Below are 23,724 nucleotides of genomic sequence, written 5' to 3'. Positions count from 1 at the left end.
CCTAAGGTATTCGCCTCCTATCTAGGTACCTTACCTTATCTTATCCTCTTGCAAAACTTAAATATTGAAGTTGGTTAAGGAAGCCGGCTCGCTTCTCCCTCTTTATTCAGTTCTTCACATGCTCTTTGAGGTTTGTGTCGGGAGGGCTAGGTAGGTAGAAAGCATTTTTGGTCCTTGGAATGATAAGAGTAGGTAGAGGTAGGTATTCTGGGATATGTGAAGACCAAGATTTTGAACCCTACAATCCTTCCACGCTTCCCTAGGTACCTATCAAAGGCCATACATCCATCCATCCATCTCATATTACAGCAGCCGCTTTTGTTGCGCAGCCATCAAAAAACCCCTGCACGCCCTCCCAATCCTCAACATCCGTCACCATCGAAACGTCTATTATTTTGCAGTTTCGCATTAGCCCACTTATTTATCCTTTACTTCCCCATCCTGAAAAAGAAAACAGAAGAAAACAAAATCACATACATTGATCAGGTCTCACGATGGCGAGACATCCCCGCTTCGGATCCACGCCATACGTTTGATACGCGTGTCCGTGCCCGGAATTATAACTCTGGTCGTCGAAGAAGATTTTATGGAGATCTATTTTTTGGGGGGTGATTAGTGAGGATGAAGCTGGGGAGGGAGGGATGGAGGGAGGGGGAAGAACCTCGCATGCGCCATTTTCCAGTCACGGGCCAGAAATAATCGGGGATTTGCTCCTGTTCGATAGAGATCCGGGGGCCGTGCAGAACGATTAATGTTTCGATAAAAGAATCTATGTCTGCGGAGGCAGAGGTGTGTTTGCGTATAGGGCCGGATTCTGAGGAGAGAAAGTCGCCGAGCTGGAGGATGTTATGTTATGTTATGGAAATGAAATGGCTAGGTATATCTTGGAGAGCAGGGAGGAGGGAGGGAAAGGATCTTACCTTCTTCATCCTATCCGCAGCGGCAGGCTCCCGGATATCACCTAGAAAGGCAACGATGCGCCAGCGGCCATCGGCAGGGAGAGCAGTGACGAGCTGGATAGCTTTCGCGTCTGCAAAACGCACGACCTGGGCCGTAGGGAAGCGTTTCCCGACCTCAATCGCCACCGCCGCGTCCTGAGCGCCCTTGTAATTCGTGATGGGCGATTCGGCGTAGCGTGCCGTGAGCCCGGCCATGTACTGGGCGGATTTGATAAACGCCTCGCTGAAAGCTTGCGAGACGGCGTTGAGCTCGCTGCCGGCTTTGGAGGAGGAGAAGAGCTTGGCGAAGTCGCGGTCGAAGGAAATGAGATCGGCGGCGACTTTTTCTCGCTCGAGGTTGTAAGTTTTCAGGAGGGAGGGGCTGGCTTGGTTTTTGAGGACCATGGCCAGTTTCCAGCCGATGTTGTAGCCATCTTGGAGGCTGGTGTTCATCCCTTGGCCAGCTTTGGGGGAGTGTGTGTCTGTGATATTTCGAAGTTAGTTGCTGGACATTGAACGAAAGAGGTCCTCAGCACCGCTCAAGGATACAATCAGGAGCGGAGCCGAGTATTCTATTCCAGAGACAAAACACTGTCCAGCCCTAGAATCAAAAATACGAGAGGGTTCCTTACGACACGCATCTCCGGTAAGAAAGACACGGTTACTTTCAGAAAAGTGATCCGCAAGACGCTGGCCTATTGAATATGCCGACCACCAAAAGGTATCTGCGATCTCTAGCTTGTAGGGGAAGAAGATGCGCTGAGCAGCAGCGTGCAAATCCTCGAGCTTGACGTCTTTACTCTCATGCGGCAACTCAATATACAAACGAACGAGCGAGCCCCCTTCGCGCGGGATGATCAGGAGACTGCCCGATTTCGACTGCAGCGCTGCCTTCTTCCTGATATCCGGAAAATCGGTGCGTGGGTAGATATCCATCACGCCCCAGATGGAATCGGTGCTGTCCCCGACCATCTTGAAGCCCAGGGATTTGCGCACCGTGCTATGCGCGCCGTCACAGCCCTTCGCACTTTCAGATTCAGAGCCCCATATGGATGTTGCGGAGAGTTTCTTCTCACCAGCGCATATTTAGCTTTGAAGACCTCTTCCCTCCCCTCGTGCTCCGCAACCACCGTCACAGGATGCGCCGCCGGGTCATCCACCAGGCTCTTGTCCACGCTGACGCTCTTGACGCGATATCCATAGTCGATCTCCTGCCCATTGAACCGCCGCATCGCATCAACCAGGAAGCTGTGCATACGCGCCTGGTTCAGGATGACATGCGGCTGATGCGACAAGCCCGGCGCCGTGTCCGCTGTGCGCCGCGTCCGCACCAGCTTCCCATCAGCGCCCGCCGCCGACCAGAACACCGTCTCCAGGACGTGGTACGCCTCCCGCAGCAGCCCGTCCACGATCCCGAAGCTCTCCATGATCTCGACCGTGCGGCACTGCACCCCGTCCGCCTGCCCGACTTCGAGAGGCCCCCCGCGAGCTTCCAATACTCGGCAGCGGACACCGCAGCGGGCGAGCCATGTCGCAGCGCAGAGCCCCGCGGAACCGCTCCCGCAGATCAGAACGTCTACTTCCTGGACCTGGGCCATGGACGGCGCGTGATGAGATGAGAAACGGATAGCAGAAAATGCAGAAAAGAGAAAAAGAGCAGAAACAAAATGCGGTCAGAAGCCAAAAGAAAGAACAGGAAGTGGGATATATGTAAATACAAACCATGCAGGACATGATCAACGCTATTAAAGAGCGGGAGGAATTCCCAGGAACGGAGAGATGTTCCTGCGCGGGGTTCGGAGTGCGCTTAGACCGGCTCAGCGACGCGGGAGTGCACCTATCAACCCCTTAATTTTGCCGAGCACCTTATATGACGGCCGATGGCCACCTCAAAGCCTACAAAGTTTAGCACAGGATATGTATTTCATATACTGCTACTGCTGAAGCTTGGCCTTTGAGATGTATGATCACAACGTTGCAAATTTATATAATAGAGACAAAGTTTGATTGAGGATATATTTCATCTGATTGTATTCAATCTCGCCTGCCTGTTCGGAGCTGTCCAGGAGAGATCTTCATCAACTTAACAGTGAGCGTCAAGACCAAATGGCTGGCTTTAATAACAGCGAGTAGATGGATCATATAGATTTAGAACTTGATTGCCCCATTGCATAGAGCTGCATTCAGGCTCACCATAGCTTCTGGATTCCTCTCGATTTCTTTCTTCATGTTGTTCAAGCTGGCCTTGTGAGACTTGACACTTTCCGTGACGGTAGTGAACGAGCCATCACGGCCAATAATGAGCTCCGCCTGGTCGTTAGAGTAGGGAGACCATGGTTGGCCACCATTGCCAAAGGTTACCCATGCATCAATCATCTTCTCGGAAATCTGTTTGTCCGTCACCGGATCTTCAGTCTCATAGTGGAGAGGTATTCCGGCCAGGTACAATAGATCGATGGTATGATGTGCTTCACCGCTAAATGGGCTCGACGACCATTTATTCTCTCTTTCCAATCGGTAAGAAAAGAGCGAATCTGGAGAGGCGTTGGCTTTGACCGATTCTGCGGGTCCTTTGAATCCCGAGTCGGTTTGAAATTCAATCAGAGCGGGGATAAGGCTATTGAAGTCTTTGGATTCAACATCATCAAGACCGTAAGATTTCAGGGTCTCCGCGCTTATTCCAGATGTCTTGAGGTATTTTCCTAGCCTCTCGCTCCCTAGTGTTGCTAGCGCTTGGGCCATGATGATTCCCTGTTGAAGAATGTCAATTTCTATACCAGGATACGGCCTATTGCGGCAGACATACCTCATTGGTACAATATCCAATCATTAATGCTTTACAGAACTTCGGGACTGAATTGAATTTCGTTTTTGAAGGATAAAAACCACCAGCCAAATCTGAGTCATCCAACGATAATGAGACTGGAAGTCCTGGATATAGCTCCTTCGCTGCATCGACTAGTTCTGCAGGAGGGACAGATCGGAGTTCTTTAAGATCCTTCACTTTCAGTTGTTTTTTGAGAGCATCATAGGCCCCTTGATGGAGGTGAGAATTCAAGGGGAGAGGCCCCATTGTATTGGCAACACCAGATTGACATATCGCTCTGTCGAAGAGTGCCTTCCCGTGAAGTAGATGGTTGTGTACCGAAGCTTTTAAGAATTAGCATAACGAGCTATATCACAATATACAGCGCGGGGTTTAATATATTACCAGAGCCTGCACTTTCGCCGAAAAGCGTAATTCTATCGGGGTCACCACCAAAAGCTCCAACGGTTTCTCGGATAAATTCCAATGCTGCGGCCTGATCCCACAAGCCTGTCCAATGTTAACGAGATTCCCGTAATGTACTGCAAGAATGTCTATTACCATAGTTCCCTGCGCTTTCGTTGTTCGCATCCTCAAGCAGCTCTTGTGAGGCAAGGAAGCCAAAGAATCCTAATCGATAACTAAAAATCTTAGCTCAGTGTACTCTTAGTTATGACCCAAAAGCTCCTTACTTTATCGCAATATAGATCACCGGTTGATTGATCTTCTTGGACCGGGACACAAACTCAGTCCCTTCATAGACCAGCTCGCTGTTCTTCCCGACAGTATAGGCCCCCCCTGTGGAACGTATTCAATCAGCCGCACCTTCCACGGTACTCCAAGCATCCTACGCACCATGTATCCAAACCATGACAGGAAGCTCGCCCTGGGTATTGCTTGGCCGTATAATATTCAGATTGAGGCAGGCAAACTCGTCCTCGGGGAGGTCTGGGTCTGGTGGATGGCTAGGCACCGCTACTTGTGTCATTGACATCGGCGTCTTCGGCTGAGGGCAGATCGGGCTGGTACACGATATGATTAGCCTGTATTCCATGTCCCAAATGCATGTCCGCAAGAACTCACCCGTAGTGGGTTCCATCGTGTTCTCCTCCCGGAAACGGGCCTGCTTTTCCTGGTTTGGTCCATCTCTCTGTTACTGAAGCATATGGAATGCCCAGAAAATGCTCCACCTCGCCTTTTGAGGTTCCTACTACCGTGCCATATGAAGGCAGCTGTACGCGGACAACGTTTGCCATTCTGTTGTTGGAAGATGCGGGACGGCCTCCACACGGTTCACGACAGGGTTCCCAATTTCTGTTGCTGCGATCGCGACGAGGTTTGGAACAGGTACAGCCTTCTCATCGCGGGGCCATCGCTTCTAGTAATAAGAAAGCAGTTGCCGACGTTAATGCCGTTCTCTTGCAGCTTTGCGTTGGTGGGGGCGGGACATGGTGGGGAGTCTGGACTCCGTGTGGGGTTTCTGCGGGAAATTCTCCGCGCCGGATTGTCGCTGTGATCACGCCGTTGCTGCACCAATGAGCACGTGTTTGTCGCGTAATAAAGGGGGAGGGGTGCGTCGAGTAATCATGGGTCTTCATATAGATCCTCTCAAGCAACAGCAACAGGTATCATCACCTAGCATGATAGAAATTCAGAAACCGCATTAAAGCACAGATTGTATTAACCACAGAACCCCAAATTCTAGAGAACATCAATCACAGCAAACCAGTGAATGGCCTAGGGAACCTCAAATCGCAGCTGCCTTCAAAACACCATCAAGAAACTCAACATACTCCTTACCCCTAGAGAACAAAATCAAGTCAAGGACAACTCCAAGCTACTAAAGCTAGCTAATCGGATCCAGTCCCTCCACAGTATCTGACAAGCTAGCATTCTGCCTCAGTCTTTTATTCCTGCGCCTCCTGGCCTGTCGTACATTCGCCATCTCAATATCAACATCCCTAGGGCGGTCACCTTCCTTCTCGTTCCAGGTCTCGCTCCTGGATAGCTTCTCATTTTCACGCACCCAATAGAGGGACTCCTCATCCTCAAAGTCCGGATGGGCACGCGCGAGGTCAACCCCCACAGTCGCCTCGTGGTCCCATACGTCCAAGACCTCGGGCAGAATGCCCACTTGCTCGTGCAGAGCCCATCGGACGCTGTTGGAGCGGCATAACGGACAGGAAAACGTGTTAATGCCCGATAGGTCCCACATCTGGCGGACACACGTGTAGTGGAAGAGGTGGTTGCAGTGCAGTTTCACGATGACGTAGGCGGGTGCGAACGCTTCCTGGCAGATTGCACAGCCGCCCTCGTAATTGCAGTTGACTAGGCTGTAGCTTTCAGGATGAGTGCTTGCCACTGGGTGGATAGGGAAGAGCCCTGCCCAAACATTGGCTCTGCTCGAGGGACTTGGGTGTTGATATTTGCACTCTGGGTCACTTTTCTCGAGCTGCACCAACGTATCTATCTGTTCGTAAAATGTTTTAATGGGTTCGAGAAAATAATCTTGTGCCGCGGGTGCAGTGTCAAAAATATAATACAGTTGCTTCCTGCGATTGGTTAGATGAGGCGGTGTTGACAGGATAGGAGACTTGCCATGGGCGACGTTTCGACCAGTCTCTCAGCAGCAAGTAATCTCGTCTGTTACGATTGATTTGAGATATCTTCCTGAGAGGAGGATAGGTATCATCTTCGACATCTCCGGTGTATAGTGTACTCCAATCAAGAGGTTGATACCCCCCTTTGAGTGCCTGGGCAACTTCCCAAGATTCATCCGCAACAACGACGCGCTTTGAGATCAATGTGTCTTCGACATGTTCGTAATCCATCCTTCTGTCAAAATCATCTGAAACGGCAAGGAGGTAGGCCCAGAGCTGCCAGAGTCTGTTGACGTTATCAAAGTGCTGTCTGAAGGTTAGCATTCAACAACAATCTAATCTCACGAGACGCATAGTACCCTTGAGTAAATGAGAGAAAAACGTCTCGGGTCTGTGTTATATGCAAATGTCTCCTCAAGAGTAAAACCACGATCACTTGGTGTTGGACGTGACTCCGTTACTACATCTCTTGCAACACCAATTAAAGCTGTAGTGAGGGTCGTGGCACAACTATTCAATGCTTCGAACTCCGGAGGGGATTTAAGTTCATCCAAGCCAGCCTCGATTTTCCTGGCTTCGCCTTCGAGAAAGAACAGAGATAGTGCAAGGATATGCTTTATTTGCTGTCCACCATAATTGTGCGGTCCAGCATGAAGACTGCGGTAATGTAGAGCTCGTATCCAAGCTCTATGAAGTATCCACGAGACCCGCAGAGATGCAGATTCCAGGTTGGTGCCATCTGGAAGGGGACTCTGTTTCGTCTCGACATTATTTCCATCTGCAAATCGCCGTAGCCGACAGAGTTTGTCTAAGAGCAGAAAGGCGAACTTAAGATGATCCCATGTCCTGTCCATTGGAATCGGAGGATGCAACCCATTAGAATTCAACACACCTTGATTCATGCTTCCAATCCGAAGACTCTCGAGGACTATGTCCTGGCGTAGATGGCTAAGTGCCTCGGTATCCTGCATCTTCAATTAGAAAGTGGCATACATGCATCGAATACAGACAAGCTCAGCTTACCACCGGATGACCTGAATACGGCGCCCTTATCCAGTCCATGTTACAAATCAATTGTTCAACCTCGTCCAGCTTTTGTTGGTCCCAGCTTTTTGCGATGAGTGTACTCAGCTGCTGCAGGATATAGTTCTGATCGCCAGTCATATCTTGCCACTGGAACAAAGTCTTTCCTCCGAAGATGTCTATTGGAATAGGGTCAGGCCCTTCAGCAAATAGATGCCGATCTATTTGTCGATCGTGATCCTCGGTGACCTTGAGTCGTAGTTGGCGCGCCTTGACCCTGGCCTCTGCACGTTCTTTCGCTTCTCGAATTATCTTTTCCGCTTCATTTTTCTGTATTTGCAGCGCCCAGGCCTTTGGGCCTAGAGGGGATGTATCGGTATCAAGATTCATACCGGACATGTTCCATACACCTGACATGAGAGGTATACCGACCATGATGAGCCGTGGTTGACTGATTGAAAAGTAGCTGGTACCAGACAAGACAACATTGAAGATAATTAAAACATTTATTTGAGAAGATGTAGTCTGATCTAGACACAATTTGCATTCCTTGTTCTTGTCGAGGAATCTGGATCACCATCTTGCCGAATTCTTTGTCTCAAACGACGGATTAGTAGCTGAGTAAATTCTTCATCACGATACTTATCGTGGTAGATTTTGGCTTGCAGATGAAAGCAACCGTAATACAAACGTATGACTGAAGTACGATATATGACAGACAGAAGAATTCAAAACGAAGACATAGGTAGGTATACTTTGTAGATGATGGATAGGGAGGGAAGTTCCAGGCGGAGGAAAGTGGATGGCGCTGGCTTTCTCACGTTACATAAGCAGAGTCTCGATACCTCGGGACGGCCGGTCACGGAAATAATTGCGTGAACAAAGAACAAAGATCAAACGTCTTATTGTCTCCTTTGATGCAGATTTGGAGACCTTGATCACGACAGACGTGCTATCTCATTATGATCAATACACTACTCACAGATTCAGAATACTGAGAATGAAGCTATTCAGAGGTCACAAAAGCAAAGCGCGCCTGATTCCTCCAAGTCTTTCCTTGAGCTTCCTTCCTAGTGGTCAGAATGGCATTTATAGTCGAACGTTTTAAGATCACTGATATTAATTGCAATTTCTTAACTGTATATTGCTGTTTTCTCTGCTTGAAGAAATCCATAACGTTGTCCCTACCTAGTACGGGTTTACCTTCAACACAGGACAAAGTATCAGGTTCGAGGCCGATCCAAGGCAGTCTGAATTCTTAGAAGCTTAGCAATTCATGTTCTATGTCACATATTCTACCGAGCTAGGTTTATGGCACCGAATCTCAAGGATTCAAGTCCTTTTTGTAATCTTTTTCGAAAAATCCTGCTCTATTTCCCACATCCCAACATCTCCCAAGCTGCACCCTTCACTGTCCATTCACAAATGCTTCGCAAAGAACTCCGCTACCTGATTATAGCCTCTCTTCCACTCCTTCAAGTTATCTTCATTTTCCAAGTTCGCTCTCGCGCCCATCCATCCATGAAACATAGTGGGATATGTATCGACCTTTATCCATGCTATCAGCTTATATCACCAAGAGGAAAGAATCAAGAAGGATTGCACTAGGAATAATACTCACCACACCAGGCTTGCCCTCTCCCTCAAGAATACGCTTGTACTCCGCCACCACCGCGGGATCCTCTCCGTTACTGGCGAGGACTATATGCGGAATCGTGATCTTCTCAGCATCTTCCGCGGCCAATTTTCTATCTCACATATCAGTATCTAATAACCCAATAAAGAGAGAGACAAGAGGTACGAAAGGAGGAAGAGAAGAAAAGATATACCCAGGATGCACCTGCCCAGTTACGCTAAACAGCGTCCCCGGGCCCGAAGACAGCGCGAGGACCTTCCCACCCCAGCACAGGCCCAAACCGCCCCAGCTCCCAATCTTCTGGAAGCGTCCCTTCGCAGCTTGCACCACGCCCTCCAAGGCCGGGAGGAATGGCTCAAACGCCATAGCTTTCGCCATGAACGCGCTCTTCTTAGCGTCGTTCTCGGGACTGTGAGAGAGGATCAGCCACGCCAAACCATTTTGCAAACCAGGACCGGATGGAAGCGCGAGGCTGAAAAGGAATGAAAGGACATACCTAGGATCCGTGAACCATACCCCCTCCGCCTTGTCGCCCTTGAAGAAATCAGGAACTAGAACCACGGCACCGAGCGCCGCAGCCAGGCGATCCGCGCCCTGCAGCGTCTGGGTAGCGATCCCGAAAATATCATAGACATCGACGATACCCTTGGTGGCTATAGCCTCATCGCCGGTGATGTCTGGTTTGCGAGTCCGTTGTTAGCTACGCCCTTCTTTTCCATGTTGATTTGAGAACCATAAGATGGGAGAGCATAAGAGCATGGCATCCATCCCAACCAGTGAAATGCACTCAATGGCATCAGTAATAAAAGATGAAAGAAAGAAACAGAACCACGAACAAGTCTTCAATCCTCCCAGCTCCTCCCACTTTCCCTTCGGTTCATAGCCCACCGCGATCACAGGCGGGATCGTGTTGCACGCTTCGCACGTCATCTTTTACTTTTCTTCTCTTCTCTAAATCCTCAAAGTCGTCTTCTACGATTCGAATATCGCTTCAATCAATTGAATGGGTTGCGGGGTCAGTCTTATCGTGAAGAGGGGTCGGGCACGGATCTATCTATATCTGTTTGGGGTGTCGGCGGATTTAGGATTTAAGATACTGCATCGGCGAAAAAGATGGGATGAGATCGACAGGGGTATGAGGCTCTGACAGAAAATGGGGGAGGCACGGATCGCTAGATCTCAGTAGTTTGGGTGGAAAGTTTAGGGTCAATTGGGTTGAGATAGAGCGGCTCTGGTCTGCCCGATATTGGAAATAAGGGGAGCGAGGGAGCAAAAGGAGAAGTACCTTAAGGAGACGTAAGGCATGGAGGTACCTACCTACCTAGATCGGGTAACGTCACGTGAGCAGGAACAATCGAGGTGAAGACGGTTGAATGCTGAGCCTTGAAATGGCAGTGGCTGATACAGACTTGTCATCCCTGTCTATTATCGCCCGATAAGAGCACCGCAATAAGCTACGCCAAGGTTCCTCTTGTTCCTGCGTAAATATCATGCCCTCGTCTCGGAATCTACCTCCTCCAACCCATTCCACTGCTCCATATAAAACATCGTAACGTCATAAACACTCTTCGCCCCCCAAAGCCAAGCCTCCAAAGCAACTGCACTGCAAATCAATAAAAGTACGCATGCAAAGAACACCCGACCGCCCAGTCATGCCATCCTGCACGTATGATACGCGAAAACTCCTTCGCCCGTGCAAACCCACTGCAGTATCGTCCCGTTTTCTCGTTACGCAAGCCATCCGTCCCATGCTTGATATACAGAGTAGATACCGATCCGAGCCGTGAACCCAAAACGCCTTGCTTGCTTGCGGAAACCCAATGCAGAAATCTTATGTCCCCACCGTGTGTGCTTTACTCTTGCTCGGCATCCTTAACTTCGGTGATCCTCTCATCATCATCGAGCTTGCCGTACTTTGCTTTATACCTGTTGAGCTCCCTCAACTGTTCCTCCAACCCAGACAATATGTCATTCATTGGAGCACGTAATTGCGCCAGGTCATATAAAGTGCATTTACCAATGGCCAAGTGTCGTGTCGCGATCACTGCTATAGATGCCTAATAATTTACCCGTTAGCAAGGCCACTTGAAGCGTTCCTTAAAGAATGAATGGCAGTAGCAAGTTACCTCAATTCGCGAAACCTGATGAGTCAAAAAGTTGATTATGAATCGATCCGTGACTTCCCCGCCTCTATGTCTCATCTTTTCCAGCAGAGCCGTCTCCGGTGGCTGTAAGGGTAGGGTCTTCCCTCTCTCACCATCCAAACTACTACATAGCATCTCCAACCTCAAGCTGACCCTCCAGAGTGCCCAAACCGTCTCTTTGTCGACATTCAGCTGTGAGTGCGCAGAAAGCGTGGCTGGCTCATCGATTTGAACCAGCTTTTCGCTGTCCGCGACGTGTAGTTGGTACTGGATTCGGCCAGCCAGAGCATGCGGGTACATTAGATAGATATATTCCGGATTTTCTAGGCCTTTAAGTTTGCGCTCGCCCATATCTTTGACTTCGAACCCTTGACTGCTTAAGGAGCGGAGTTCGCGGCGAATAGTTGCTGACATTACATCGGTCTCATACGTATCTTCGGAGCCTGTGGAGCCGGAACGGTCACTCTCACTAAAGCTTTCCAGACAACGTTGAATTTCAGAGATGAAATCCGCAGAGACGGTAATCTGACCACCATCAGCAACGGCTGAGATCCTCGAAGCGCGGTTGACCATAGGCCCGAAGTAATCCATACGGCGAGTGACAGGGTCGATTTCACACACGGGTTGACCCCAGTGAATACCCATTCGGACACTTAGACCTCTAAATATGAGTTGATGTTCATTGTCGAAGACTTCTTGACCGACGACGCTGGCGAGGACTTCGGATGGCCATTGAACCTCGAGGAGTTGTTGCTGGACTGAAAAACACCAGAGAAGGGCTGATGTAGCGGTGGGGAATGAGACCATGAAAGCATCACCTTCAGTCTTCACTTCGTATCCACCAATGATGCGTAGCTGACGGCGCATAACTTCATTGTGAAGCTTGATAGCTGAACGCATAGCGCTGGGATACGTCTCCCACAGAAGAGTGGAACTTTTGATATCCGTGAAGACAATGCTTATTTCTCCTTCGGGCGCTTGGACTTCGGCTTGAAGTCGACGAAGCATGGAATCTTCGACCCCGTTACCCTTCTTTTTAGTTCGTTTGGGGGCTGAATACGAGTCATCGGCGAATTGTGAAGGATTGAACGATAAGCTCTGAACTCGGTTGGTTCGAGCCGGCATTCTCTTTTTCAAGTCGCTGACACCAATCATCATGACCATGAGCTTTCCGGAGGCACCAAAGGCAATGGCAAGATCACGAAGTCTTTGGGCTGCCCGCATCAGGTCACCGCGTTCATAGCGGGCGATATCGACAACGAGTTCCGGAGACAGATATTCCCAAAGCTCCCTCGATGCAATCAAGATCATCTCATCCTGCTCCTTGATAGTGACTTGAGTAATATGAGGAGCAGCCTGAACAGCAGGCATTATGTGAACATAGCCGAACGCTCGGGAAACCTCTAAGATATCGTTTAATTTTCCCTGCCTGGACACCCAGCCGCCAGCATCTCGGATGCGTTGGCGTTCATTGGGCTCGGCCGGGTCATGTTTTCGTGTTAACATCCGATGACCGCCTTCCGAGTGGATGAGCATTGCCTGTGCATCTCCGACGTTGGCAACGTAAAGTTCTGATTGTTGTAAGAACATAACGGTTGCTACTCCCCCCGAATGCAAATCAGCTTGACTAAGCACTGCGGGAGTCCCCGACCCTCGATGTGATAGTAGCGACCTTTCCTGGGTGCTTTGTGTTGCGGCAGTAGCCAAATCCTTGTTCAAGGAGAGGAATGCTCGCCTTAACGCGTCAACGGGAGTCTCATCTAGTCGTCCAGAGTTCAACTTTTTGAGTTCGTCACTGAAGATGGGACCGAAATTCTCGTGCAAATATTTCGCGATCTTGGATCCACCGCTCGACAATGCCTGGCCATCGAACATGCCGACAAGGGTCTGAGTCTCGCTGGAGTTGAATCGGGGGACGACCATGTCAATGATAGACAAATGCTCGTTCTTTCCTAGGGTATCTGCCATCCCATATGCTAATTGCCCAGCTACAGAACCAGAAGTACGAACCCTTCGGTCTTCCGTTTGATCCGGAATGGTAGGGATGGTCAAGGTCACATCCATTAAACCAAGAATTCGCAAATGCTGCAAGGCACTGAAATCAGTAAGATCCCGCCCATCACGGCTACCCATGCTTCCTGGTAAAGATGGCTTGATTTCCAGCCGCTTGTTACCTGAAAGGTTCAAGTATTTGAGATTGGTATTCCAGTTCCAGTTCCAATCATATGGCCAGTTGGATACGTTGTACTTGAGGGAATTATTACCGCAATCAAAAACGGCCAACCGATGAGCTTTGCCAAGTTCGGCAGGAAGGGTCTGAAATTTGTTCCCATTGATATGCAGAACCTGGAGAAGGCTGAATTCTTCAAAGTCGTCTGAAGGGAGAGATGTGAGTTCATTCCCTGAGAGATAGAGCTCGACTAATTGTGGCCAACTCTTGAGAGATCTATGTGGCATGTCATTGAGATCGTTGTAAGACAAGTTCAGAATTCGGAGTTCGCCCAGAAGAGTGATCTCATCAAATACATCATCGTCCAGTTGATTGTCAGCCAGATAGAGGTTTCGCAATGAGCCTGCAAACGTATTGATGAGTTTGGCTGAAGTTGAAGAATCCTTTCTTCCCATCATGGATGGGGGAGTCCTGGTCCCAGTGCTTTGGGAGGCACTCCTCGAAACGACAGACGTCTTGCGGCCCCCTTTCCCGTACAAGGAGACGAATGAGTTCTCCCTATCCGCTGAGCCAGGTACAGGAGAGCCTCCCACACTAAGAAGGCTGCTCGAAGGTTGGCTTGGTCTTCGCTGTCCATAGGCTTCTAGTGGACCCAACTCTTCAAAGCTGGAGTTTTGAGAACTCTGCCCTTGGATATTGTTCATAGGGCCCTGGATAACTTCGCCAGGAACTTGAGGCGGCCGTGAAGCCGGTTTTGGAAAGGTATCGAGGACGTTCGATGAGATGTTGAGCGTTTCGAGTTTGTTGGCCCACCATATTTCCATTGGAAGCTTTTTCAAGTTATTTTGCCGAACATCCAGGAAGCGCAGCTCCGTGAGACAACCAATTTCGGCAGGTAGACTGCTCAAGGCATTCCTAGCTATGCTGAAATGCTCAAGCTTCCTCAACTTACCAATGTAACTGGGTAACGAGACAAAATGGTTTTTGTCTAGCACCAGTTTAACTAGATTGGGCATCTTATCAAATACCGCGTCCGGGATATGTGCCAGTTTTGCGTTCGACAAGATCAGAGTGGTCAGGGTGGGCACAGAGTTGAGGATTTCGAACTTGGTCACCGGATTCGAATTGAGGCGTAGGACTCGGATCTTGGTAAATTCCGACTCGCAGACAGACACTGAGTTGTGATCTGCAGAAATTTGCTCTACCTTTGGCAGCTGTGCAATGATATCGATACTTGAAAGGGTGTTATAGCGGATATCGACCTCCTTTAGATTTATGAGGTCTGCAAAGGTGTCGGGAAGAGATCCTGCTAGCCGGTTGTTCGTTATGACGAATCGCTCAAGATTCTTCAATTTACCAATCTCGTCCGGCAGCTTAGAGATACCATTGAAACTCATGTCGATATCCACCAAACTTTCAAGCTCACACAGGAAAGTTGGAAAGGAATCCAGGAAATTTGAGGAGAGATTCAAGGTTCTCATAGATTTGAAACTCCCAAAGTAAGTAGGGAGGCTCCTCAAGCGATTGTTGGCGAGCTTCAAACTAATGAGGCCTTGCAACCTTCCAAGCTCAGCATGCTCTAATTGCTCAAGCCTGTTATTTGAGACATCGAGGATTGTAAGGCGGCTAGCTCGACTGAGACTGGGCGGGAGTTTCCATGCCTCATTGTTAACGTACTTGATATCGCGCAGATTTACACATGACTGGATGAAGTCCTTGGGAAGGTCAAGTGACAGGTTCCGTGACAGGTTGAGAGAGATGATTTCCGAGGCTTTGGAGTAGAGAGCGATAGGGATAGTGATCAAATTTCGTCCAGACAAGTCAACATGGCTGTACTTTTGTACCCGACCTAACCCGGGATCATTGGTGACCGATGCATAACCACTTTGTCTAGCGGGAATGAAGGAGAATCGACAGAGGTAGCTGTTGTCCTCCCTGCCCACATCTTCGATCCTGTCCCGCTCTTCATAGCCAGCCTGTTCAAGTAAACGTTTCTGGATCACAATAGGACGTTCACCAGCTCCAAGGATTCGCTGCAAGTCGTGCTTCTTCATCACTATCTGATAGTTTTCCAGGTTGTCCGTCATGTAGGTTTTCTTTCCTACTTGACTCATGATCTCGGTGACAGTAGCATTGAGTGGTGTTGACAACGTAGCAAACGTCCCATCGACCCTAAATATGCGGATGCAATAAGGGGGCCCTTTTGCGTCAGCCCTAGATAACAGCCCACTATCATCCATCTCGGGTAGCCGAGATTGATTCTCGTCATCGAGCCTTTTGACAGCCCAACTATCAGGGGCATTCCATCCTAAACCTCCACCGCTACTTTCTGCCTCAATCTTTGCCTCATCATCAACGTTTCCCGCAAATATGTTGTTGTCCAGAGGCGTCAGTGCCGGAGGCCTTGCTATTATACCTTCCATGTTCGATAGGTCCGTATCCAGACTGAATTTAGACGCGTGGGAGAAGTCATGTTTTTCATGGTTGTCCAGAAGAGACTCATCATCTCCACTTTTCCCACGGCCTCTCCTAAATGGCCCCTTCTTGAAGTGATGGTGTCCATGCCGTGAACTGCCAGCGGATGGACCATGGCTATGGGCCCTTGGGAGAGCAATATCTGACAATGTTGTAACACTTCCTTCCCGACTCCATGGGCTGTAGTCAGGGGGCGAGTGCGTTTTGTCAGACCTGGCTGGAGAGTTCAATGAACGAACAGAACTTGGGAGATCTTTCAATCGAGATGTCGCAGTCTCCTTCTCCTTGTGTTTACGGAACCGTCCTAGATTCAAGAGACTTCGCTTGCCATGTGTCGCGACAGGCGATGTTGGACCATCATTCACTGCCGTCGTGGCAGTTGCTTGGGTCCAACCAGTCATCCCGCTAGGTGTTGGGCTTTGCGGCCGTTGTGAGAGGCTTGAGTTGGATGAATTGGCCAATGTAGCTCCCATCGAAGTCGGGGCCCGGTCTTTCTGCCTATCCTCCCTGCTTAGTGACGGCCGCAAGGCCTTCGCCTCGTCGTAGCTTCTATTATGTCGGTGATTGTGCCCGGGTAGGTGGACGTGGGCAGATCGTGAAGAAGAGGAGGTTTTCGGTGGGTTTGGTGTGTCGCTCACGTATCGATCTCTGTCAGGGCCGGATAGACTCTCGCGAACAGGGGCGTCGCCATACTTCGAGATGTCCTATACGGAGATGTTAGAAGTGAGCCAATCACCTCGAGGGACCAAATCAACAGTATAGACAGCGCGAGATCCCAGATCCACGGGCGTAGTGAATCTCTCCAGGACCCGCCGCCTATCCACTGTAGGTGCCCCGCAAGGACGCAATAACTGACCTGTGAGTCCTGATACAAAAATGGCACAACATCACTGGACGGCACTGGTGTTCGCGGCCGAGATCCTACAGGTGAAGCGTCTCGTGTATTATCTGTCGCAGAGGAGAGGTTGCGTTCCCGGTGGCTGCGCGCGAAGGAGTGGGATCGAACTTCTTTCCTGTGGGAAGGAAGGCTCGTGTCGGATCCATCCTTTCCAGGGTAATCCTCCCCAAAGAAAGTTTGCAACTTCTTACGGGCACCACCAGCTCGACTCGTGCTCGACTTCGATCCCGTGCTACTCGCAGTCTTCACGCTCGCCACTGAAGGTCGCCTCTCGTTTTCATCAAAGTACGCATCGGCGGGGGATTCGCTGGTGTTTGTGTTTCCTGTTGCGGCAGTCCCAGGCCGGAAGCCCTGGGAGAACTGGGAGCCTTGCGATATGTTGTCGCTCGAATCATTGTAGAAGCTGGTTCCAGCCCCGGGCGAGGGGCTTGCATCCTTTCCGTTTGCTGACATCCACGGGGCCATCGGATTTGAGGGGCCTTGCAGCGCACTGGGGGGGTTATGCTGTATCGACGGTATGCGCCCACCAGATGTTTCCAGGACTGCAAGATCGCGTCTGTAGTTGCCGAAGCCGGCCATTCTATGATCCCGAGGGGATACATTGGAAGTGCTCGATGCTGGGGGCGATGGGGGGCGCGGCGCAGAAGTCGTCGGCGAGACCTGAGGATCGGTTTCAACCCTATGACCAGCGCAAATGCAAGTAGCCGTTAGTCAACAAGCACGTTCTGAGCGTGGATCCATGGGGGGGGCTGTGGAATCGCATTCAAGACACGATGGGAGGGGCCGTGTATGCGAGGGAAGGGCTTCTTACCTCTTCGCCGCGTCCGTCTTCAGCTGCATTGGGGTTCTTCTTCGCGATGGGCCATGGAAGAGCGAGCCTTTGACGGTTTCGCTCGATTTCCAGCTGTCAGTGCTCGCAGAGCTGTTGCGAGAGGCAGCATCATTTCCGGGCATGGTCGACCCCAGACTCTCAGCTAGGAGTCGGCCATAGATGATGGTAAAGGAGTGGTGAAAGGGATTGAATTGGGGGATGTTGCGGCGTGGTCAAGGGCTCCAGTGAGGCGTGGAGGCGCGGATGGATTGGATAGATGGATGGAAGGATGGATGTCATGAAGATTGGACGACTGGGTTGCAAGGGTCGAGGTCATCCTAACCTCCCTAGCAAGCATTCGGCAAGGGCCGGTCATCGACGGGTTGAGAACGTGAGAAAAGCGAGCGTGGGGGAGAGAGCTGTGGGACATACACGTCAAACGAAAGCTGAATAATCGATGTTTGGTAAGGAAGATATCTACTGTAGGAGTTTGATTTGATTTGATTTGATCTGGTTTTTCTGATCTGATTTGTATTGCGTTGTTGGTTGTATACCTATCTATGTCGATACCTACCCCTCCTTCTATAGGTCTCTTTTAAGACACAACGTGCCCTCTCTCTACGTAGGGACTCGCTATTACTCCGCAGAACACGGCCCACGGGCGGCCTTTGGAGGTCATGGCTCCCTTGCAGAGGTCACTTGATGATGGCAAAGGAGGTCGGATTGGTTGTCGATTTGTTGTACCAGCAGTGATGGAGCACAAGGCTAGCTATATCGATGGCAACTCAAGGCCCAACACAACAATACTATTCGGTGTGCTCTCTTGTTTCTTTCTCACAATGCATCGAGGTATAGCATCGTGATACAGCATTGTAGGGACAATAATAGAGACTACTATCATACGTAGTCCAGAGTATGAGACCAGGCCCAACATCGCTAGGACCGCGGATATCGTTATATCGAGCGTTTGCTGTACTGTCCTCGCAGCAAGCAAGGCAGTACTTCTAATAACAATGCGTACTCCCTGAAAACAAAGGGCGGCGTCCGTCGGCTTTTACCCAGGCCTTTTCTCTGTTCTGGGACTGGGACCCTGCGACGGTGGAAACCCTGAAAAGTTAGAACCCACTCGCAAACTTCGTAGCCAGGTCCCAGCTATGGGGCCCCTCAGTGCTAACACGTTGCTAACGAACGATGATGCGACCAGAGGCAAAGTACCTCTGTACTCCGTATAATTCGATATTCGATGCGTGTTGACCTGTCTCCCTCGCCAGTCTCCCTCCTCCGGGGCACGTTCCGACCAACGACAACGGGAGAATAGCCGACCACGAGTCCCAATGACCGCATACCGCTCTACGTGGTGTCTTTTCTTATTCTTGGATCAGCAAGATAATAGAATCTGTGCATAACGGACGGGAGATTATATCTGAGATATATCGCTCCAATCATCATGATCCATCCCTCGCGCCGTGCAATGACGGGTCGTGATAAGCGAATCCCCCGGCTTTCCCCAGCCTCGTCGCCTTGCCGAGTTCAGCCTCTCCCTTTTCTCGAGTCTCTACACCACGAGTGACGCGCGCGCTCCACTCCCAGCCTCCTCAGCATAGCAAATTGACCCTCCAATTCTCATGGCTCGCGATCCAGTGATTCCTATTGCTCAATTTCATCCCTGCGCGAAGCACTGCTGACGCGGATGTGATCCTTGGCCGGTGGCGGGAGGAGACATTAATCTCTGGAGCTTTATAAGACGACTTCGCCAGCACTTGCACGTTCTCGTGCATATCCCTCCCATTTCCTACACCCCTCCACTCCAAGGAGTACATCTAATCTCTAATTTTTTTCCCATCCCTCCTTCTCACTTCTCCTCATTGCAACCTTGCCAAGGATCAACGACATTGGCGTGCTTGGCAAACGGCCTGCCCTGCCCTGCCCGTCAGCCTCCAACTTATCTTCCTCTCCCCCCTCCTCTCTCTTCTCAGCTTTTGTACTTTTGCCTTCATGTTTTCAAGAGTAATCTTCGTAGTCGGAGCAGCATTGCTGTCTTGCACACCGACAGCTGCTCAAACCTACTCAACATGTAACCCCCTCCAATCAAGTAAGTCCCAGATCTCATTTGCTCCCCGCACCCACCAACAATCGAGCAGGCAACTGCCCTCCAGATACCGCCTTAGGCAAGGCAATCAATGTCGACTTCACCCAGGGCTCCGTCAATTCCTTCACGGCCTCCGGCAATCCTACCTATGATTCGAACGGCGTTTCCTTCACCGTAGCCCAGTCGGGCGATGCCCCCCAACTTACGAGTCTGTTCTACATCATGTTTGGCAAGGTCGAGCTTACAATGAAAGCGGCCCCTGGCGCAGGGATTGTGAGCTCGCTCGTGTTGCAATCGGACGACCTCGACGAGATTGATATGGAATGGCTGGGAGCAGACTCGACTGAGGTCCAGACGAATTACTTCGGCAAGGGAGAAGTTACAACGTACAATCGCGGACAGTTCAACCCGGCCCCCAACAACCAGGGCGAGTTTATTACCTACACCATCGAATGGACCCAGTCGCAGATTATGTGGTCGGTTGGAAGCACGATCGTGCGAGTCCTTACTCCAGAAACTGCGGATGCGAACCAATACCCACAGACGCCTATGCAAGTCAAGTTCGGGGCATGGTCTGGAGGGGATCCTTCAAACCCCCCGGGGACGATTGCCTGGGCCAGGGGACCTACCAACTATGCTGATGGTCCTTATACCATGATTGTTCAGTCTCTCGCTGTAACCGACTACTCCACGGGCACACAGTACAAGTACGGAGACAATTCGGGAGAATGGCAATCCATCGAGGCCGTTGGAGGAAAGGTCAATGGAAACTCGGGTGGAGCAGCGGCATCCGTGGCCTCGGCCGACATTCCAGCTGCAACCTCTGCCTCGCCTTCCATCCCCGCGGGCCTAGGAGGAAAGCCTAAAGATTCCACCATCACCCAGACCGGCTGGCCGTGGGTCGCCACCGCAACCACACTCACCACGGCAGGCCCAGTATACACGACGGCCCCCGGTGTACCAAGTGGCTGGGTGATCTCCTCAAACGGAAAAGTAGTCCCTGCAGATTCTGCAGCCGTAAGTATGCGCCGCCCTCTCCTTTTCGTTTTCCCCTCTTCCTCTACTAACAACTTATTAGACAATTTCCCCAGCCCTCTCCTCCTTTGCAGCCCCCTGGCCATCGCCCTCATCACCGCCCTCGTCCGGATCTGCTCTTGAAACCATAACAGGCTGGGACGACCGCGGTTTCCCTACCACGAGAACTGAAGTTGGTGGACGGGAAACCCAGTCGAAAAGCTATAATCAACAAGGGTTTCTGATCACGGGATCATCGACCATGGCGTCCGCTGCTGCTGCTACTGCTCCCACTGGTACGACGAATAGTCTCTCGACCAGCGTGTTTGGTAGTGTAGCGGAGGCGGGGAATGTCGTAAGTACGACTGCTAGCAAGGGGGCCGCGCCGGAGCCAGCCGCTTGGCATGGAACTGTACTTTGGGGTATAGCTGCTGTGGCAGTCGAGAGACTCCTACTTGGGTTCTTGTAGACGGAAGCATCAACAAGAGAATTGGCTCTTGATTTGGGACCGGGGTGGAATTGGCAACGGGAATTTGGAGTATTCAGGAGGGTTGATAAGGGTATATGATGGGTGAAAATCATAACGACGATACGATAATCAGTACAAATGATACCTCAGTGAGCTACAGAGCTTTCTTATACCGTAATAACACACTTTTATCCTCGCTCTGCAAGGAAATGCCTTTGATTCTGCCTTGGTGATGAATACGAAACCCTCTACACTTGTACGTTACACTACATGTCTCACTCAACCTCTGGTTGTAAATCGCGAAAACCGGGAGACCTTCTGCCTACCTAGGTACATCGAGGAGATGGTCGGGTCACCGGTCCCAAAGGAAAGAAAGAAATCATTGCCTCCTGGGTGCAGCAGTACCACTAAATGACACATGCCAACCAAAGATACAAAAGGAATCGATGACGCTCCGATCTTCAATGTCGCCCTCGCTGATGCAATAGAGTTCCCGGCGCCAAGGTTCCGAGGTTTTGTTGCACATCGCAATAAACGCCCAGCCCCTAGTCTTGGAGCTGTCCAGAACGGGCGATTGTCGATGATGGGAAGTCGGCGAGGTCGATGGAGGTCTGGCTCGGAGATAAAGGGGCGAGAGAGCGGATCATCGGTGCCGCGGGGTCGGGGTCTCGGCGGATTAATTACCGGGGGGAGATTGGTTGGATTATGTAATGGATGACTGCGCGAATCAGGGGATCACATGGATGGCAATAATGTCAGGCAGCCATTGTGATGGACTGAGGCGTCAACAGCCACCTGCGAGATCATCAGCCACCTTACCTAAGGTACCTTACCTTACCGACCGCGACGACGACGAGCAGTTTGAAGGGCAAATTATCTCCTGCCCATTATTCCAATATCGTATTGTCGCATCATTGCATGATTGTACCACTGGATTGGCTCATACGCGATCACCGGCCCAAAAGCGATTGCGACGTCCGACAAGCGTCAGGCGGGAACCTTTTGCTACCCCAGATCCCAGCATCAGAAGACCTTTCGCCACTTCCACTGCCGGCACCTTACACCTACAAAGCTGCAGCCTACAGCTCCCGCTTACACGCGGCTGCTGGACGCCTCGATGTCTAAGCAGTATAGCAAGCCATGCTTTGACTCTGCTTGCTTGCGTTGTTGCTTTCCAGTGCCTTCCAGTGCCTTCTCATCAGTTCCAGAAGTGCAAGTGAATGCTCGTGCTTGTGCTGGCTCCTGCTCGGTGATGCGTGTGTTGCGTTGCCTCTTGGCTGGTTGACGCATACTGTTTGCCTATAAGGTTTGTGTCTTTCTAAGGGCTATATATATTCCTTTCATATTTCCTTCCCAGACATCTCCCCTCTCCTTCTTTCATCATCAAGAATCATTCTCGTTTAAGAATAATCATCAATTCAAATCCATACATATCAACAAAAATGGCATACAGTTATCACCAGGTTCCCTTTTGGGACTTCTTCAATCCCCTCAATCATAATGGAGCCGGTGTGGATCATCCCGCCGCAGGCTTCCCTTTCTCCGGTCCTTTCACCCCGGCCGGCATCCCTGGTTTTGGGGGCTTCGCAGATGATCTCTTCACTGCCCGTCACGGTCGTCGCGCACGTCGTGGACGGCCCAGCCAGCGACGAGGAGCCTCTCGCGAACGCACCCCCGAAGCTTCACGATCTGGATCTCCCAACCCAGAGGAGCCTGAAGACGAAGCTAGAGACCCATCTCCACGCAGACACAACCGCCATGGCCCACATCACGGAGGTCGAGGAGGCTGGCACGGACATGGCCGAGGAGCCCACCGGGGTGCTCACCCATATGGTGGCCCAGGCGCTTTCGACCTGAGTGCACTCTTCGAAGCACTCTCCGGACACCCTATCGCACAGGCGTTCCGCACCTTCGCCGAACAAGCTGCTCAACAGTCGGGTACAACGGCCGCCCCTACGACTAATGACGATGGGAATACCTTCATGCCACCCGTTGATATCTTCTCCACCGATAGAGAATATGTCTTGCACGTATCCCTGCCGGGCGCAAAGAAGGAAGATGTCGGTGTGAACTTCGATCCCGAAAAGGGCGACCTAAACATTGCCGGCATGGTATATAGACCAGGTGATGAGCAGTTCTTGGAGAGCCTTACACAGAGTGAGAGGAAGGTTGGCATGTTCGAACGCACGGTTAAGATCCCGCCTGTCGGCGAGGAGAAGGTGGAGGTGGACGGCGATGCAATCACTGCAAAGATGGAAGATGGTCTTCTGGTTGTCACTATCCCGAAGGTCGACAAGGAGTGGACTGAGGTCAAGAGAGTTGATATTGAATAGTTGACGTTTTAAGCTCGCGGTTGGGTTGGCAATGGGTTTCACTTGGGTACATTGAATTTCTAATGTTTAACATTTCTTACTATAATGGCCTGATGGGTCAAGGAAAATACAAAAAATGTCATCGAGCAGAAGTTGAAATTGTAATTGCGAATTCCAGTCTGAATGTGTGAAACATAACGAGAGAATATAATCGTAGACTTTTGCTCCCTTTCGTAATTGAACCCCAAACACCTACACCGTAAACCCAAACACCTACACCGTAAACAGACGAGGAGACTTGGAAGTCAATGAATGAAAGCAGGGTACACAGCGTTAGTT

The 23,724-nt window shown here is 50.6% G+C and overlaps 8 protein-coding genes across 8 annotated transcripts; 3 read left to right on the top strand and 5 right to left on the bottom strand.

Annotated features, from left to right (window-relative positions):
• Positions 1–153: 153 nt before the first annotated feature.
• Positions 154–2,642, bottom strand: M430DRAFT_42918 (hypothetical protein). The gene is made up of 6 exons (XM_024867588.1): positions 2,015–2,642; positions 1,571–1,958; positions 921–1,420; positions 662–836; positions 478–594; positions 154–387 (listed from the first exon to the last, which is right to left on the bottom strand). The coding sequence occupies exons 1-6, from the start codon at positions 2,534–2,536 to the stop codon at positions 299–301; spliced, it is 1,791 nt and encodes a 596-aa protein (XP_024720457.1). The 5' UTR covers positions 2,537–2,642; the 3' UTR covers positions 154–298.
• A 305-nt stretch (positions 2,643–2,947) lies between these two features.
• M430DRAFT_122785 (hypothetical protein) lies at positions 2,948–5,206 on the bottom strand. Its single transcript, XM_024861858.1, has 7 exons — positions 4,828–5,206; positions 4,600–4,766; positions 4,437–4,542; positions 4,306–4,385; positions 4,150–4,254; positions 3,745–4,088; positions 2,948–3,689 (listed from the first exon to the last, which is right to left on the bottom strand). Exons 1-7 carry the CDS (start codon positions 4,998–5,000, stop codon positions 3,087–3,089), a joined length of 1,578 nt encoding a protein of 525 aa, XP_024720456.1. The 5' UTR covers positions 5,001–5,206; the 3' UTR covers positions 2,948–3,086.
• Positions 5,207–5,500: 294 nt separating this feature from the next.
• M430DRAFT_59337 (hypothetical protein) lies at positions 5,501–7,802 on the bottom strand (the record flags this gene model as incomplete). The annotated part of the gene is made up of 5 exons (XM_024868792.1): positions 5,501–6,296; positions 6,484–6,650; positions 6,704–7,122; positions 7,237–7,309; positions 7,368–7,802. 5 exons carry the CDS (start codon positions 7,800–7,802, stop codon positions 5,591–5,593), a joined length of 1,800 nt encoding a protein of 599 aa, XP_024720455.1. The 3' UTR covers positions 5,501–5,590.
• A 795-nt stretch (positions 7,803–8,597) lies between these two features.
• M430DRAFT_35548 (hypothetical protein) lies at positions 8,598–10,195 on the bottom strand. Its single transcript, XM_024866763.1, has 5 exons — positions 9,840–10,195; positions 9,500–9,680; positions 9,197–9,412; positions 8,989–9,115; positions 8,598–8,915 (listed from the first exon to the last, which is right to left on the bottom strand). Exons 1-5 carry the CDS (start codon positions 9,931–9,933, stop codon positions 8,787–8,789), a joined length of 747 nt encoding a protein of 248 aa, XP_024720454.1. The 5' UTR covers positions 9,934–10,195; the 3' UTR covers positions 8,598–8,786.
• Positions 10,196–10,357: 162 nt separating this feature from the next.
• M430DRAFT_250567 (hypothetical protein) lies at positions 10,358–11,069 on the top strand. Its single transcript, XM_024865184.1, has one exon. The coding sequence runs from the start codon at positions 10,672–10,674 to the stop codon at positions 11,062–11,064; it is 393 nt and encodes a 130-aa protein (XP_024720453.1). The 5' UTR covers positions 10,358–10,671; the 3' UTR covers positions 11,065–11,069.
• Positions 11,070–11,075: 6 nt separating this feature from the next.
• M430DRAFT_28663 (hypothetical protein) lies at positions 11,076–17,644 on the bottom strand (the record flags this gene model as incomplete). Its single annotated transcript, XM_024865809.1, has 3 exons — positions 11,076–16,496; positions 16,649–17,369; positions 17,502–17,644. The coding sequence occupies 3 exons, from the start codon at positions 17,642–17,644 to the stop codon at positions 11,076–11,078; spliced, it is 6,285 nt and encodes a 2,094-aa protein (XP_024720452.1).
• Positions 17,645–19,496: 1,852 nt separating this feature from the next.
• M430DRAFT_51268 (glycoside hydrolase family 16 protein) lies at positions 19,497–20,748 on the top strand (the record flags this gene model as incomplete). The annotated part of the gene is made up of 3 exons (XM_024868201.1): positions 19,497–19,593; positions 19,643–20,611; positions 20,669–20,748. 3 exons carry the CDS (start codon positions 19,497–19,499, stop codon positions 20,746–20,748), a joined length of 1,146 nt encoding a protein of 381 aa, XP_024720451.1.
• Positions 20,749–22,434: 1,686 nt separating this feature from the next.
• Positions 22,435–23,446, top strand: M430DRAFT_35545 (hypothetical protein; the record flags this gene model as incomplete). Its single annotated transcript, XM_024866762.1, has 1 exon — positions 22,435–23,446. A coding segment is annotated over exon 1 (887 nt), but the record flags the coding sequence as incomplete, so codon positions are not given.
• Between the last annotated feature and the right edge of the window lie 278 nt (positions 23,447–23,724).

Source organism: Amorphotheca resinae (genome assembly GCF_003019875.1).
Source record: "Amorphotheca resinae ATCC 22711 unplaced genomic scaffold M430scaffold_7, whole genome shotgun sequence".
NCBI classification, from domain to species: Eukaryota; Fungi; Ascomycota; class Leotiomycetes; order Helotiales; family Amorphothecaceae; genus Amorphotheca; species Amorphotheca resinae.
The sequence above is the reverse complement of the archived record's forward strand: the minus strand, read 5'-3'. Positions and strand labels throughout refer to the sequence as shown.

Coding starts and splice junctions, on each gene's coding strand:
- M430DRAFT_250567 (XM_024865184.1), top strand. CDS start 10,672: ATGATACGCGAAAACTCCTTCGCCCGTGCAAACCCACTGCAGTATCGT.
- M430DRAFT_35548 (XM_024866763.1), bottom strand. CDS start 9,933: ATGACGTGCGAAGCGTGCAACACGATCCCGCCTGTGATCGCGGTGGGC. Junction 9,681..9,839: donor GCTGGGAGGATTGAAGACTT/GTTCGTGGTTCT, acceptor CTCGCAAACCAG/ACATCACCGGCGATGAGGCT. Junction 9,116..9,196: donor ACTGGGCAGGTGCATCCTGG/GTATATCTTTTC, acceptor TATGTGAGATAG/AAAATTGGCCGCGGAAGATG.
- M430DRAFT_42918 (XM_024867588.1), bottom strand. CDS start 2,536: ATGGCCCAGGTCCAGGAAGTAGACGTTCTGATCTGCGGGAGCGGTTCC. Junction 837..920: donor CTGCGGATAGGATGAAGAAG/GTAAGATCCTTT, acceptor AACATCCTCCAG/CTCGGCGACTTTCTCTCCTC. Junction 595..661: donor TGGAAAATGGCGCATGCGAG/GTTCTTCCCCCT, acceptor CCCAAAAAATAG/ATCTCCATAAAATCTTCTTC.
- M430DRAFT_122785 (XM_024861858.1), bottom strand. CDS start 5,000: ATGGCAAACGTTGTCCGCGTACAGCTGCCTTCATATGGCACGGTAGTA. Junction 4,543..4,599: donor TGTCATGGTTTGGATACATG/GTGCGTAGGATG, acceptor TACGTTCCACAG/GGGGGGCCTATACTGTCGGG. Junction 3,690..3,744: donor TTGGATATTGTACCAATGAG/GTATGTCTGCCG, acceptor ATTCTTCAACAG/GGAATCATCATGGCCCAAGC.